Source organism: Petaurus breviceps, unplaced genomic scaffold (assembly GCF_028583685.1).
Source record: "Petaurus breviceps papuanus isolate PSGF00001 unplaced genomic scaffold, PetGlider_PUasm1.0 91133, whole genome shotgun sequence".
NCBI classification, from domain to species: domain Eukaryota; kingdom Metazoa; phylum Chordata; class Mammalia; order Diprotodontia; family Petauridae; genus Petaurus; species Petaurus breviceps.
In genome coordinates, this window is record NW_027187419.1 from 19,891,749 (window position 1) to 19,908,831 (window position 17,083).

The following is a 17,083-nucleotide window of genomic DNA, read 5'->3' on the forward strand; positions in this document are numbered from 1 at the left end:
AAGTGACTTGCCCAAGGTCACAGGCTAGTGTGTGTGTGTGTGTGTGTGTGTTGTGCCTGAGGCCGCATTTGAACTCAGGTCCTCCTGATTCCAGCGCCGGTGCTCTATTCACTGTGCCACCTAGCCGCCCCCTCATAAGGTTTTTGAGGTATATTCAAATAAAATAATATATGCTACAGTTTTGAAGGTTCTTACTGCATGGAAAGTGCTCTATAAAAGTCAGGATTAGTAGTAGGTAAGCTTCCTGTATCTCGTCCAACAGAAGCAACTCCAGTCTGGCCCAGTTCTATGCCATCCCACGGAAAAAGACGAAGAAAGGAACAGGAAGGGGCTGAGAGTAGCTCTGCTTAAGAACGTCCAGCTTCCTTTGTTTTGCTGTATATTCCCCTACCCCCAAATAGATCACCGCAGTATTGTGAGTCGGCTAGTCCTGGATACAATACACAGCCTGTTCCTTATCCAAAGTTAAGGAACAAACTGGCTTTTCCTGGAGCTCAGGGAACCCTAAGGGGTTGGAGAAAGATGAGGGCATTCCCCACTCCCTCCGGGGACTTTAACTTCAAGGGTCATCATGCAAACCTATGAAAATGAATGTCTTTAAATCAAAAGTTGAAGTTCTTTCTGTAACAAATGAAGCGCGGTAAGTCACCTGGACGAAATAACCAAGACGCACTCATATCACACACACACACCCAGTGGGGGTGGGCAACCACACCAACTCCTATTATTTTCACCCCCAACCATTACAGCAACTTTCGCCTTCTCACTTTCTGTTTCACCCTACACAATCACCCCAAAGTCAGCTCTTGTGAAAACTACTTTTCAAAGACTTCCTCTTCCTCGGCGCGCTCCGAGCTGACCGACTTTGGGCCACCAGCAAGAAACCTAGGTCGATTTTATCTAAAATAGAGAAAATTGCCATTTCCGAAAAGAGAGGAAACCGTTCACATGCAGGCGTGCACGCAAGCCTCGCTTAACCCGCTGGCTCTCGGCTCCTCGCTCCCAGTTCGCTAGCTCGAAGCCTGCCTCCGCCGGGAAGCGGAGGAGCCAGCCTTTACCACGCCCAACACTGCGCGCTGGGCCCCCGCAGCGCTGCGCTCCGCCCCGCCCCGCGTCCATCTCGTCCTCCCGGCTCTTCCCGCCCCTCCCGCCCTCGGCAGGTTCTTCCACTGGTGTCGTTGCCCGCCCCCTTCCCGATTCGGGGGCTCGCGGACCCTATTTGGTCATCCGGAGAGGGCGCCGAGCGAGCCAGGGAGCCAGCGCGGAGCCAGCGCAGCGCGCCGAAGGGACGGAAAGGTCCACGTTGCGGGCTCCGCTCAACGCCTGGGGAGCGAGGACTGGCGTTGGCCGTAGCCGCCGCGCAGATCTCGCGCAGCTCTCTGTCCCACCGACCGGCCGGCCTGTCTCCCTTGGAACAATGAGACTCTCCGCGGTAGCGACTTCGGCTCCCTTGCTTGTGGCTGCGCTGCAGGTGCTATTCCTCTTGGAAGCTGCGCATAGCCAAGCACAGAGTAAGTAGAGCAACCCTTTAAACGGGGAGCTCTGGGGACCCCCGGATAGCTAGAGCCGGGGAAGGGGGGGGGGGTGGCATCTCCCTAGCCTAAAGTTGGGACTTCAGTTGTTCGAGCAAGTTCAGCATCTGGTAATGTTCCTGGGTGCTGAGGTTACCCATTCCCGAACTCGGAGAGCAAAACTGGGGACCGGGGGAGTGTTGCAGGAGACGACGGAAATTGGGGTTCCAAGTCGGTCCTTCAGCTTTAGCCAGCTGTCGGCAAATTGTGCGGAACGCGGCTACATAGGCTTATCCTGTCCAATCATGCATAGGTGGTGGGGGTTTTTGACCGACGAGATTTAAGGTTTGGGGAGCAGATGTATGTGATCAAAGTTATGACTTCAGATGAGAAGGAAAAGAGAGCTTTGTTGCATTTGATCCTGGTTAGTGTTTGCTGGAGGATTTGTCGGAGGCGCACATTTGGAAACGAGACGAAGTAGGTTGGAAAAGCTAAACGTGTTGCTTGCCCAGTTTTATGATGTGCGAGTAGGGATTAGACTCTCCATCTCCACACTTTTTATTTTTCTCAGTAAGTAATAATGAGCCAAGCCATTTACAGTTTTAAGGAATCGTAAGGCTAAGTGTTAAGAAAAATAATCCTGTTTAAAAGTAAGATTTCAAGAGTCTTTGGGAAACTGCTGTTCTTCAGTTCATCAGTATGCCCAGACACCTTTTCATTAGCGTGGTTAAGTAAGTTGCTTCCTGCTGTTATGTGCAACACAGACATCTTGTCTTAGGGAACATTTGCTGTTGTGAATTCTTTTTCTCCAATGACCACAACCCTGAGATAATGAAAAATATACCTGGGTCCAGCGGAAATTAAAGCCCATTTCATTTTGATATTTCTCCACTGTTTGTGCTGGGGTTTCTGCTGTTGTTTTCTGAAGATTTCTACCTATTTCCTGCTTAGTGTTTGGGGGTACTGCAGTCCAATACTGCGTGCAAATTGTCTGCTCATTGCCAACCACTGTAAGACTTTTGGTTACTGGGGAATGAGTCATCTAACCCAAATGCAATGGCATCTGATTAGCCAACTAACAAAAACTATTTTAAAATAAAAATGTTAGTCGTCCTAGCCATTCTTCAAAAAAACACTTTTTTGGTTTACATTTTATGTTCGTTCTGCCCAGCCTAAGTTAAGTGGACAGTTTGAAAAATTGCCAAGATTGTTTAGGCAAAACACCTGCCTTTGCTCAAATTATCTCAGTGAATCAGACAAAATAGACGTTTTCACTGAATTTGGCAGATAGCTATTAAGTGGTAGAGCTGAATCATTTAAAGTAGGGATGGGGTTTATTGTCACCCCTAGCTGGACTCTACATATTTTACTTCATCAAGCACTTAAACATAAAAGAAAATTGCTACATCTTTTGTGTAACTTTGCCTAGAATCAAGACTTCTGAATGTTCAGGATGTCTTTTGTTTTGGTGTGCAAGTAAACTTTTGTACCATTTCTGCAGTCCTGCTCTTACTCATCTAAGTAGGGGGTTCTGCTCTCTGTTTGGCCTCATAATATATACTTGTTGTTCTTTCTGAACACTGGCAGTCATGTTCCACCACTAAATCAGCATTAACTTCCAGTTAGGGCTATTTCCAAAGTAAGACACTATTTCCAAAGGCACTGCCATGGTAGTCACATTGAGAGCTCTGGTCACTCCTGAGTATATAGAGTCCAGGTAAGAATTATAAAGTGATATGATACAGAATATTCATCTCTCAGTTCCTTTTTTACTTTTTTTATTTTTCTAAAATTATCTACAATTTGTAGCAGTTTTATATACATCTGTAGACTCACACTAGGAGGCTAAATGGTTTGGCTGATTTGACAAATACAACAGAACCCATACATCTAGAGAAGAGCTGCCTCCTTCAAAGTAGTTATTTGGGGAGTCTTCTAAGACTTTACATAAACTTGTTCTAATTGATGAACAGACATCTACATCTGGCATCAAGGTCTCCCAGGTCTAATTTTCCAATCTTATTTCACATTATTACCCTTTATACACTATACATTTCAACTCAGCCAAGTTATGGGTCCTTGATCTTACCTAGCTTACTGTTGTTTGTTTACATTTGTCTATTCTACAACCCCTCCAATGTCTGACATGGCCTTCTTTCACATCTGTGATTGCAAGAATCCTTCCTTTCTTTCCAGATTCAGATCTTATTGTTTCCTTCCTTTCTTCTTCCCTTCCTTCCACACTTTTATTTTGCTATCATTTGTGTGTAGTTGTATCTGTATCAATGGATTTATTCTAAACTATAAACTCATCAAGAGAAGTTAGACCCATAGCCAAGCTTAGGAGTTATAAGTACTTTACAGGTGGAAGGAATCTTAGAATCTTGTACTCTAATCCTGTCATTCTCCAGATGAGGAATGTGAGACCCAATCCTAGGATTTGATAATGAGTTTGGGAACTTAGATGAGTTCTCACAAAAATGCCAGACAGGCTAATTTTCAAGATAATGGGACTTTATCAATTCACATTTTAACTCATACAAGGTCTTCACATTTTAACTCATAAAAGTCCCTGGGGCTTGGGGAAACAGAAAAAGCAATATAAGAGGGATTCAAGGCAAAGGAAACTCTGGAGACTCAGTCCTTGAGGCCTTTAGGCCTTAGGTCACAACTAGTAGAGAGATAATGGTCATTTATGGTCCATCTGAAAGGCTGCCCTTGAATTTGGCACGTGGAGGTTTCAACAAACTCTCTCCCTCTCTTCCTAGTGGATGTATAGGACACTTGAATCCTTTGTTTTCTCTATACCAGGATAGCTTGGCAAGGTAGCAGAAAGTCATGCGTTTATGGGAGTTGCAGTTTATTGATCTAAAACTTTTGATTGGTTTCTCCAGCATAACCAGCTAGAAGATGGTCAAAATTGGCCCTTGATGTCCCAGCTGTATGAGTATGAGACTGGCTGTAAAAGTTTCATGCTTTCCCTTTGGCTGGGACACTGAGGTGTTTGGCATCTGAAAGCAACATTTGTGGAGGAAGCTACATTCTTCCAGTCTTCTCTTTCCTTCCTTCCAACACAATTCGTGGTCTGTTTTCTAGGTGAAGTAGGAAGCCTCTCTCTCTTCTCAGAGTCAGCTGGGAATAGATGGTGGAGATGAATTGAGAGATTTGGGAATGGTCATTGTAGGGAGCTTCATAGGAGTAAAACATGAAGGTAAAAGAATTTTGGAATTCTGCATAGAAGTGAGAGCTCAGTGAGATTGTGTAGAGCAAATTTGTAGTAACCACATACTATTGGTTGACTTCATCCAGAGACTGTCATTAGCAGATGGGTAGGATCGGGTAGGTTCTTTCTGGGCCTCATTCACCCTCCAAAAATGAATGGTCCCTTTCTGTTTTTCACAGCAGTGGGATGAGTAGCTAGTGATTGTAATTTTATTGTGTAAAAGATGAACCCTGAACCCTGAACAGGAGACTTAGTTTTGCAAATGAGTTTTGGCACTGACTCACTGTGTGAGCTGTGGGCAGAACCCTTTTCTCTGCACCTCATTGTCCATGAGTGAGATTGGGGGACCATCTCCAGTGTCCCGATCAATGTCTTGCCACTGGACCCAGATGACTCTGGAGGAGAAAGCGAGGCAGGTGATCTTGTACAGCCCTGCCACACTTAAATCCAATTCACTTGCAAGTAATGGCATCATCTTCCTGATGTCATGTTCCTCTTTGAAAATGAAGGACAGGGGCAGCTAGGTGGTACAGTGAATAGAGCACTGGCCCTGAAGTCAGGAGGACCTGAGTTCAAATCCAGCCTCAGACACTTAATACACTTAAGACACTTAATACACTAGCCGTGTGACTTTGGGCAAGTCACTTATTGCCAATTGCCCTCCAAAAAAAGCAAAAAAAAAAAATTAGTTAAAAAAAAAGAAAAGAGAATGAAGGACAAACAACAACCACAACGCGGCTGGGATAAAGTGATCACTAAGGTCCCTTTCTGCTCTAGCAATCAGTGGAATGCCCAGAACATAGTACGTGCTTAATAAATGTTTGTTCATTCTTTTGAAGTTTCAGTAGATTTGGGGTCAGAGAACTTGGATTCAAATCCAGACTAACTGAGTGATCTTGGGCTTTACCTCTCTGGCCCTCGGTTTCTTCACCTGTAGAATAAGGGTGCTGAATTAGATCACCTGCTCTAACTCTATGGTTCTGTCATGATTGTACAGTGGCAAATCTATTTTCTTTGAGGGTAGATTTAGTTTTTGGAAACATTCCAGTTATTCAGCTGCAGGTTTGATGAAAAAACTGCATGACATTGTCTCTGATCAAAAACATTGTATTAGATAATTACGTGTAAAGTTACAAGACTGGTGTTCTCTTATGGTCTATATGATATCTCTGAAGGCAGTTTCACAAGAGGAGCTCCATAAATGTTTAGGGGAATGGCAGCATCATCTTCTTTCTGAAGATGTATATAGTATATAGTATCTAGGGGTGACATGCAGATCGATAACACCTATATACAGGTATATGTCACATTTCACATATTAATAAGGCAAATAACCTTTAAATGCTTATTATGTGCAAGGTAGGTGTCTATGGTAGGTGTCCTTTGGGAAATGCTCCTTTTCCCTTCTAAGATGAAAGGACTTACAAGATTTAGCAACTGTAAAGATCCAGACCTTGGACCTGATGGGTCAGTCTGGAGAGCTAGCTATATGATTCTAGGACAAATAAATTAATTCCTCTACCTAGAATTTTCTCATCTGTAAAATGTATATAATAATAATATGCTACCTACCTCATGTGTTATTTCAAGGATAGTACTTTGTAAACTTTAAGCCATATCAGGATTAGCTGTAAAAATAATAACATCAGGGGTGGCCAGATGGTGCAGCGAATATAGCACTGGCCCTGGAGTCAGAAGGACCTGAGTTCAAATGTGGCCTCAGACACTTAACACAAAAACTAGCTGTGTGACCTTGGGCAAGTCACTTAACCACAATTGCCCTCCCCCAAAAGGGCAAAAAAACCCAATAACATCATAAAAACCTTTAACATTTGTTCAGTGAAAGAAGATACGTTAAGTATGAGAGGGGTTGTTCTGACAGTTATCTAAAGAGAATTCATATGGAATCTTGGTAGGTCACATGCTTCCCATCTTACTGCCATTCCTAGGTTTGTTTATGGATATAATTTGAGGTTTGATGGAGTGTCATTTTGACATTTAAAATCCATTTATTTTGATTGATGATCAGCCATAAATATATAGCCAGTCACCATTATTATGGCTTTAGACTGTAACTCCTCAATATCCCCATCCAGTGAACAGATTACAGCTCTATCTGTGAGAAACTGACATGGACGGTCTCTGTAATGGTCTTGTCCCCTATTTTTGCATTTTTGATGATTCTGTTTGACCTTTTCCAGAAGTTGAAAAGAGCATATTGCTCGCTCTTGTCCTACGTGATGTACCTAAGTTTAAATTTTGCATTAAATAAGGCTTCCATTACCAATCGAGTAAGTCACTCTCCCTCAGAAACTGCTTCTCTTTTGGAGCTAACTTTCTTACATGGTAGCATTTTAAAAGAATGAAGAGGAGCGCAACCTGCCGAAGATTGTAAAGAAAAATCATAAGTCCACCCAGTCGGACCGTCCTCTACTTCCTAACGCCTGGGCTTCTCCCCACAATCTGATGTCAGACTATTTATCTGTTTCGCAAAACTTTAATGGAATAGAGGGAGATTTGAAAAGAAACACAGGTTTCTCTCAAGACGTTGCATCTTGTACTAAAGGGCAGTCACTGGGGTGTGAGCGCCATGATTCACTCTGTTCCAGGATGAGTGGAGTAAGCACATTTCTGTGAGCATTTTGGATGAGGTTAACAGTTTCTCTGACATTCAACAAACATTTGATGATACCTGTGATGTAGCTTGGTGAAATGGATAGGACTCTGGGCTTGGGATCAGAAACACCTGTGTTCCAATTCCATTTTACTTCTTAGTGCCTCAGTTCTTCATCTGTAAAATGAGGGAGTTGGATTCAGTGACCTCCAAGATTCCTTTCGATTGCTATATTTCATGGTCTTTGTTCAGTCCCCATCTTTTTTTTTTTTTTAACCTCTCTGTGTCTCTTGATACTGTTGACCAACTCCTGGATACTGCCTTTTCTCTGGGTTTCATGACATTGCTTTCTTCATTCTCCTTCCTTCTGACAGTCTTTCTTAGTCTCTTTTGTTGGATTGTTATCTATGTCCTTCACCTTTGAGGTTTTCCCATAGGTTCTTTCCTGGTCACCCTCTTTTCTTTCTATACAATTTCGTCTCTAGACAGATGATTCCCAGAACTATGTTCCAGCCCTCCCTGGTTTTCCCTCCTGAGCTCTAGTCCCACATTGCCAACTGTCTGTTGTACATTTCCAACTGGATGTCTTGTAGGCACCTCATACTCAGCATGCCCGAAACTGATTTCATTATCTACCACATCCAAACCCACCCCTTTACTTAACTTTTCTCTTTCTCTTGAGGGCACCACTCTCCTTCTAGTAACTCAAGTTTACAACCCCAGTCACCCGCAACTCTGTTGTTTGGTTGTTTCAACCGTGTCCAATTCTTTGTGAACCCATTTGGGGTTTTCTTAGCCAAGAGACTGGGGTGATTTGCCATTTCCTCTCCAGCTTATTTTACAAATGAGGGTGAAGTGATTTGCCCAGGGTCACACAGCTAGTCGGTGTCTGAGGCAGGATTTGAATTCGGAAAGATGAAGTCTTCCTGACTCCAAGCCCAGTGCTCTATCAACTGCACCATTTGGCTTACCCTCAAACTTCACACAGTCTTTAAGACTCATCAAGTCTTTCTAAACATCTCTTGAATTCATTCCCTTCTTTTTACTCCACTTTCCACTCTACCCTAGTTCAAATGCTGTCAATTCCCATCTGAATGATTTCAGTAACCTAATTGGTCTATCTCAAAATCTTTACCCTCTCCAGAAAGTCCATTCTCCAAACCAAACAGCTGCTAAATTGATCTTCTAAAGCATAGGTCTAAGCATGTCATTTCCTGTGCAGCAAACTCCATTGACTTTCTTTTGCCCCAGGGGTTAATTACAAATTCCACTATTTAGTATTGAAGCCCTTTGATTTAGCATTGAAAACAGTTGACTCCAGTCTATATTTCCAGGCTTTTTATACATAATATACTCTCCTTTTTCAGGTCTGAGATATGAAGTCTCTCTCTGTCTGTCTCATACACACACACACACACACACACACACACACACACACTTACTGAGGTTACGTGACTTGCCCAGGGTCACACAACTCATAAGTGTCTGAGGTCAAATTTGAGCTCAGGTCCTCCTGAATCCAGGGCCAGTGTCCTATCCACTGTGCCACCTAGCTGTTCCTAGTCTAGTCTCTTTTAAAATGCAGTTGAGTGGCTGCCTCCCATAGGAGGCCTTCCTCCTTTTTTTTCTTCCCAATTGCTAGTGCTCAGCCCTTCTCCCATTTGTGTTTTTTTATTGTTGTTTTAAAATCCAGTTTTGATTTCTTCTGAAATTTCTGAAGAAGAACTTCCTTCCCCCAGTGCAGCTGCGTAACTGCTCCTCAGTTTATGATGGGGGCACTAAGGACTTAAGTAACATTTCCAGGGTCCTTTAGCCCTTGTTGTGTCAGAGGAGTGACCCATCAGAGAGAACTGGGTTGGGGCAGGCTCTCCATCCATTGTCCTACTGCCTTTGTATTTACTTTGTATAAATTATGTGCTTATTTGTGCCGTTGCATGGTGTTTTCTGTCATAGAATCAGCTCCTTGAGGGTAGGGACTTTGCGTAGTGCCTAGTTCACACTAGGTGCTTAATACATGCATACCGATTCATTGTTTCTGTGTACAAGGCACTAAGGTGAGAACTTGAGGATGGCAGGGGCAGGAAGGAGATACTGGGTGAGGAAGATCTGGTCTCTGCCCTCTGGTACAATCAGATAATAACTGAAGTAGATAGATATCAATCTCATCTATCATAAGAACTATCAATCTTTAAAATTTACAAAGCAGATAGATCTAATCTAGTTCTTTTAGATATATCTAACGATCTAATCTCTTTCAGATTTGCCAAGCCCTTTGCTCACAATCCTGTGAGGCATGGTGTTGTCTCCTCACTTACTTGGCCCAAAGTTTTACTCCTCAACCCCACAAGGATAAGGGGGTTGGAGGATGAGGCTTTTATACACAGGGTGAACTCAGTGAGGGGCAGGGGCATGAGTCTTAAAGGAGTTGTTGGGCATCTCCCCAGGAAACAAACCTGATTCAGAATAAACTAGGAAAGGATTGGGGTTTTTTTTTTAATCACTTTACACCTTAGGACTCTTTTTTTTCTCAAATAATACTGAACCACCTGGCCTGTGTCATTGGCCCAGCCTTATGATTTTTCTTTTATACTCTTTCACTTATTTTCCCTCCCCCTTCTGGTGAATCATATCTGGGTATTTCTTGTAGGGACATTTTCCCTTTGGACAACTTGTCCTGTAGTTCTACATCACCTTGGGGTGCTTGACCTTCCTGGTAGGAGAAAAAATCTGGGTCAATATATAGACTAAGCCTGAGCAGCACCACCCTCCTCCCACACCCCATTTCTACCATACAGTGAATTTCCCAGACACTGGTACAGTGAACTTAGGGACTCTGTTTCTGGCCCCTTCCAGCTCTAAATCTATGATCCCATGACTCCATGTTACATATTAGAAAACAGAGGCTCAGAGAGGTTGTGATTTTCCCATGGTTTCACCAATAGGGAATATCAGAGACAGTTCAGACCCAAGTCTAACTTCCAGTCTGACCTGCACATATCACTGATAGAGAGTAAGAACCTAGAAGTACTAAGAGGAGATAATTTAGTGTGGAGGGGTTCAAGGAAGGTGTCATAGTTAATCTAGACCTTTGAGAATGGATAGGATTTCAATAGATGGAGATGGTGGGAAAGAAGATATTCTAAGTAAGGAGGGAAAAGCAGAAGTAAATGCCTGGAGTCAGGGCCACATGAAGTCACTGGAAAACATAAATGTTTCTAAAACCAGGGGGTAGTAGGAAATAGGTAGGAGATAGGAGACAGGTAGGCTAAGGGTCATTTATTGAGAGTTTTGAATGGTATTTGGATGGTTTTCATCTCAGAAATTTCCTTTCCAAAATAAGAAAAACGTTGGTGAATGCATTTCATGTTTCAATATCATTTCTCAAAAATTTCATGTTTCAGGAAAATGACATGCTTTTATTTATACAATCTCCTGTGCCAGAAGAATTCTGGTAGCTTAGGTTTATTGTGTTCAATTGGAAAGTAAATAAACCCTTTTAAAAAAAGTTTAAGAAAAATCTGTTGGTGTCTTTCCTTAGAGTTCTAAAAATAAGATTTTACTTTTTTAAAAATGAAAAAGAAGAGGGTCACCTTAGTAACTGAGCTTGGTAAATATTCACTATCTTACATTTCCTTTTGAAATTTCAGAAAGCTCTGACATCTCAGTGTTTCTAGGTGTTGACTGGGCTGTTCAACTAATTTATCTAATGTTCCTAGGAAGGGTGATTAAAATAACCCTAACATGCTTTTTTTCCTTCTTTTTTTCCAACAGTTAAGCAAAATGTGGGTTTGTACTGTGTATGTTTCTATAGCAGAGACAACTTGTGGATTTAGTAGTTATTTTTTCATTTGCTACAGACTTAAAGATGGTCCAGTTTTAATACTCTTGAGGAAAATAACTCTAACATTTGAATGGATGATATGACATTGTAGTTCTTGAGTTTTCTTGCATTAGGTTTCATACCTATATTAATGCTGGGTTAATATAATGGACAGTAGTACCAGAGATGAAATATGAGCTTTAAAAAGCTTCTTTCTGGTAGTTGGAAAGCTTCCCAGTCCTAAAAATGAATTAGTAAAAGAAACCTATTAAAAGGGTGTTATTCGTTTTTGTTTTGGTAACAGTCCTGGAAATCACTTTTAGACTTTTTAAAAAATATTTTTGTAGTACTGTCTCTGGGTGACTTCTCCCACTCCCAATTTATATAAAGGTTGGGTCCCTTGGGGGATAACTACACCAGGTATTCCTTTAACTATAGCATACAAGCCCCTACTAGTGTGTTTATTTGCAATAGTCAGTCAGTTGATACAATTAGCTCAAGGCAAAGGTATTTCCTGTAATGGCATAGTAACAACAGTAACTACAAAATACTCATCCCATAAACCTCTAGCATACATTTCAACAAAAAAGTAACATTCAGAAGAACAGTGGACACTTACATAGAATATAGTAGCAGAGAGGCACACATGGGACATATATGTGGCCAGGTTAATACATACCTCTGGAACTACAGGACCTGACATCTTTTCTCATAGTGTCCTCATGATTTTCCTTCTGGTCTCTGCTGAGCAGATCATCCCATTGGGCTCCCTGGCCCTTCATACCAGGTGTAGTATCTCTGTTTCCCAACTGTACTCTCTAGGTCCTGCTCTCTACTGAATGAGGAGTATTCTAGTGGGTGATTTGCTTCATTGCAAGACACCATTTGAAATTGGGGTTGGGGATGAAAGGGAACCCCTCCATACTCCTAGCCCCATCCCCTTCACTCTGGCAGATGTGCAAAGGAAAAGGTTGAAGGACAATTCCTTCTCAAGAACTAGGTTCCTATCCTACAGGGTTGGGTCACTCTTCTCAACTGCCAGAAACATCTCTACGCTAAAAGAGATGATTCCTTAGAGATTGCGTCAGCATATCTGGCTAACTTGCCATAAAAAACCATATGGATGTGATTCTTTCAGCCAACTAATAGCTAGCTTCCCATAATTTTATCAAATTGATGTAAGAGCTTTTTCATTCTTCCTAAGGGAGCAATGAAGTGTAACCTCCTTTTTACACCTGCTGTACAGTTTTCTGAATAACCCACTAAAGGTTTGAGCTTCTTGAAGTGTCACATCCTTTATAAGATACAATATAATCCACTCAAAATTGGAAAGGATGAATATTTTACAAGATCTCTAAGTCCCAAAGAAGCAAAAATCTTAATACTTCATTGTCTCTCTTAATTGCCCCTTGTCTTTTGTAATTTTCTCAAATGGGCAGCAAGCCCTCAGCTGATCAGAATGGTGTTGGATTTTGGGGGGTTTTGTTTTGTTTTGTTTGCTTTTTGGAAGGGGGAAGCCAGAGCAGTTAGCGTTAAGTGACTTGCCCAAGGTCACACAGGTACATGTTTAGTATCTGAGGCTGGATTTGAATTCAGGTCCTCCTGACTCCAGGGCCGGTGCTCTGTTTACTGCACCACCTAGCCACCCTGATCAGTATGCTTTAGATCAACTCCATATCATATTTTGCTATTTTAAAAGAATCTTTTATACCACAATCATATCCCAAAACACATCCCCTCCATAGAACATTCTGTTATGACAAGGGAAAAGTTAAGTAAAAGAACCCAGTATAGCTAACAAATCTGACAGTTTATGTAATTTTCTATAACCATGGTCCATGGTACCTAGAAGAGGGGTGAGATTTTTAGCAACTAACATGACTTCTTTCCAGTTTTTTGCTTCTCTACAAAGCCCTGAGATGAATGAAGATGTTTGTACATTTGGACCTTTTCTTTCTATCAGAAGTAGCTCTCTGAATCAAAGGGTATGAACAGCTTAATAATTTCGTTTTCTAGAACAGTTTGACCAATTCAGAAGTCTTTCAGTTCTTTATTAAAGTGTCTTGTCTTCCTTTTATTGACTCTTTTGGTCTTTTATCATCTTTGCCAATTTGATAGGTATAAGATAAAACTTCAACATTGTTTTAATTTGCATTTAATTTATTATTAGTGATTTAAAACATTTTTCCCTTAGGATTATTGATAGTTTGAATTTCTTCTGTTGAACTTCTGTCCAAATCTTTCTGTATCTGTTGGAAGGGATTGTATCTGTTCCTATGTCTATCTCAATTTCCTGTGTTTTGGTTATCAGAATTTTATCAAGAAAGTTTGGTGCAAAGATTTTTGCCCCTCAGATTATTCTCCTTTTCTAGTTGCACTGGCTTTTTTCCAAACAAAATGCTTCATTTTTTGATATTAAAATTTTTTTATTATTCGTTGTCAATTTCCCTATCATTTGTGTGAGCATAGTGGACAGAGTACTGGACTTGGAGTTAGGAAGAAAGACCTGAATTTGAATCCTGCTTTGTATACTAAATGTGTGACCTTGAACAAGTCACTTAATTTCTCTCTGCCTCAGTTTTCTCTTTTATAAAATCCAATAATAATAGTACTTACCTCAAAGCATTGTTATAAGGCTCAAATGAGATATCTTCCCAAACCTTGAAGAGCTATATAAATGTTATTATTGTGGCCTTGACCATTGTTCTGAAAGCTACCTATTTCCATTCTCCCCTGGCCTGTGACACCAAATGGTTAAGAAAAATTAGAAAAGTCAGTCCCTCAAAGCTACTAGGAGTTTCTCTGGGCTGCTATATGAATCCAACATTTCCAAGATGCTATTGGTAGATAGAGATGAGTCTGTTAAATGCATCTTGTATGTGCAAAGGCCCTGGTGTTAAGAATGTGGTTTAGTATCTTATTATTTTTTGCTAAATTCAATTATATTTTAATTTACTAACATAGTAACAGTTCAGAAGACAGACTTGGAACAAGAATAAAATTTAGCAGTACTGTAGATTTAAGAGGATGATGGTTAGCAGATAGACTGACCAAGATATAAAAAGTATGCTACTGCAATTGTTGCACTCTTATTTGGTTTTAAATTAGGCAGATACTTGGGGGGGGGGGGGTTATGGGCTGTAGATTTCCTTAAAAGATGTTTCTACTGGGTGGCCAGGTGGCGCAGTGAATAAGAGCGCCAGCCCCGGAGTTGGGAGACCCAGGATCGGTTCTGGCGTCAGATACTTAACACCCACACAAAATAACTGGCCGTGTAACCTTGAGCAAGTTACTTAACCCCAATGGCTTTAAAAAAAAAAGAAAGAAAGATGTTTCTGTCTTAAGACTCTAGCTCAGGCCTAAACTGTATAGGCTCCATAAGTCCTGTATAGGGCCAGATTAAAATGGCACAGTAGATAGACCACCAGGCATGGAGTCAGAAAGACCTGAGTTCAAATTGGACCTCAGACAATTCCTAGCAGTGTGACTGTGGGCAAGTCACTTAACCTTGCTTGCCTCAGTTTCCTCATCTGTAAAATGAGAAGGAAATGGAAGACCACTCCAGTATCTCTTCTAAGAAAACCCTAAATAGGGTCATGAAGAATCAGACATGACTGGAAAAACGATTGACCCAAAACAACAATAAGACCTGTATGATGTAAGTTCCAGTAGGAGGAATCCAAAGGAAGGGGTCCAAAAAGATATTTTCTTCCTGGTAAGGAGAACCCTTTCTGTTCACTTCTCATTTTGGCAGGCTGTCACAGCATACTTTTGTAACCTCTCCACAGAGGTGCAGAAGAGGGCCAGAGGGAACGTGGTATAGATTAGGTCCCTAGGATGATAAGACATGCACACCCAACTCTGGAAGGATCCTTCGAGAAAGGTATTATGTAAGCCTCAAGGGGTTTTGTGAATTATTATTTTTATGCTCTTAATAACCTAGCTTCCTTGGCAAAGTTTCTAGAACTAAAAATGAAAGATGGGGGCTAATCAGAGGTGTCCTGTTAGCATGCCACATTGCCACAAACATTAAGCTAGATCTATATGACCATTAGGCCCTATTGAGGCCACAGAAGATCATTATATTCTTCACTTGTTGCTGTGTTTGCCAATACACGTATACAAGCTCCTGGAGGTCAGTTCTTTCTTTAGACCTTCCTTTTGGTCATTATGCAGTAGATGTTTAATAGGTGTTATTAACTAACAAAGGTGTTTGGTAGTGCTTTTTAAGGTCCAAAACAAGTTTTCTCTAATGAATTCTAAAACAGGAGCCTTTTAAATTTTCATTTTCTGCCTTGCCTCAGGACAGTAACAATTCAGAAAAACTGAGTTGATTTTTTCATGTTTGCCTAGGATAACACTAACAAGAAAAAGCAATTAAATTTCAGGAACTGGTGTGTATGGCCAACCTGAATCATAGGACCATTGATTATAGAGCTAGAAGGGACCTCAAAGGTCATCTCAGCCACTAGTATCAAACACAAATAGAAGCTGGGCCACTAAACTGTACATAAGGATACTTGCAGCCAAATATTGACTTAGAAAACCACATAGGAACATTATCTTGGTTCTATTGTATTTTTTATTTATTTTAAGTATTTCCCAGTTCCATTTTAATCTGGTTTGTCCCCATTTGGGATGCTTGGCTTCATGTTTGACACCTCTAATCTAGTCCATCACTCTCATTTTAAAGATGAGAAAACTCAAGTTCGAGGAAATTGTGTTTCTCCCAGAATTACAAAGATGTGAAGTGACAGAGGGAGAATTTGAATTTTCAAGACCTCTGATTTCAAATTAGTACCCTACCCCCAACTTTCCAAAGTATCAAGGATAACAAAATGCTACAGGAAAAGATAGTCTTAGGTTTATTCCAGCCCCCCCCCCCCCATTACCATTTTTTTCCTGAATTATTTGAATGAACTGTCTCAGATTAATTAGCTAATTTCATGGTTCTTTGCTTTGATTGAGCTGTGAGGACCTGGCCTAAAGTGTCTATTCTGGGGCCTTTGATAGTAAACTCACAGTTTGACTCTTTAACAGTAAGGTACTTAGCAGTCACAATGGCAGAATTAGAACTCTATGGACATGAAAGAATTTCATTGAAAATAGGCACATAGGTTTATAGATTTAGAGTTGTAAAAAAGGTCATTTGGCCCAACCTCCTCATTCTGCAGATTTGTAACTGAGGCCCAAAAAAAGGTAAGTGACTTGCACACAATGGTCACACAGTCACCGACTTGATGAGAAAAAGTTTATGGTCCAGTTGGCCCCATGGAGAACTTTCTGTAGGTGACTTTCACACTAGCCCAGTATTTTGTTGAACTTCTATTAAGATAGGGCTGCTAGTCCTTGGGAGGATCACCCTCTTAGCAAAGCAGTACGAGTTAAATGTATAATGCCCCCCTTTGCCTACAATTGTCACCATTGAAGGTTTCTTTTCTTTTTTGTAAGGGCTATTTTTCAGCAGCACCTCTCTGTTCAGGTGAGATCCTTTGATGCCACCTCCATAGGTAAATTTAAAAATTCCCAAGGAGACTGATATTCTTGGTACAGTTAAAAATAATTATAGTCACTCTGTGTTAAAGCCATACTCTGGGGAAATATAAGCAAGCTAACCAGTATATTGACCTAATTAATACTCTTTCTAAAATTGGAGACATATGAACAATTTAGAATATCTTGAAACCAAAAGAAAAAATGAAATACTTTTATACCAGCAAATTTTTGTTTGGTTGCTTTTTGTTTTTGTTGTGTTGTTTTTTTTTATGTATTTTTTGTGCCTGTAATGGCGGACATTTGTCCAGCTGTGTGAGATGTCCATACTTGCTTTAAACTTTCTTTTCTCCAAAAGGGCAGGACATTCAAAGCCATAGAATTGTGGACAGCCAGGGCGTACTTGGCTAACTCAGAAGGTT

At 41.0% G+C, this 17,083-nt stretch overlaps 1 protein-coding gene across 1 annotated transcript in view; it reads left to right on the forward strand.

The window, feature by feature from the left end:
* Positions 1-587: 587 nt before the first annotated feature.
* The window catches only part of TMEM123 (transmembrane protein 123), a 75,159-nt gene continuing 58,663 nt past the window's right edge, over positions 588-17,083 (forward strand). The window contains exons 1-2 of the mRNA XM_069079878.1: positions 588-640; positions 910-1,511. Coding sequence (XP_068935979.1) covers positions 588-640; positions 910-1,511 — 655 coding nt within the window. The remainder of the gene's footprint in view (positions 641-909; positions 1,512-17,083) is intronic.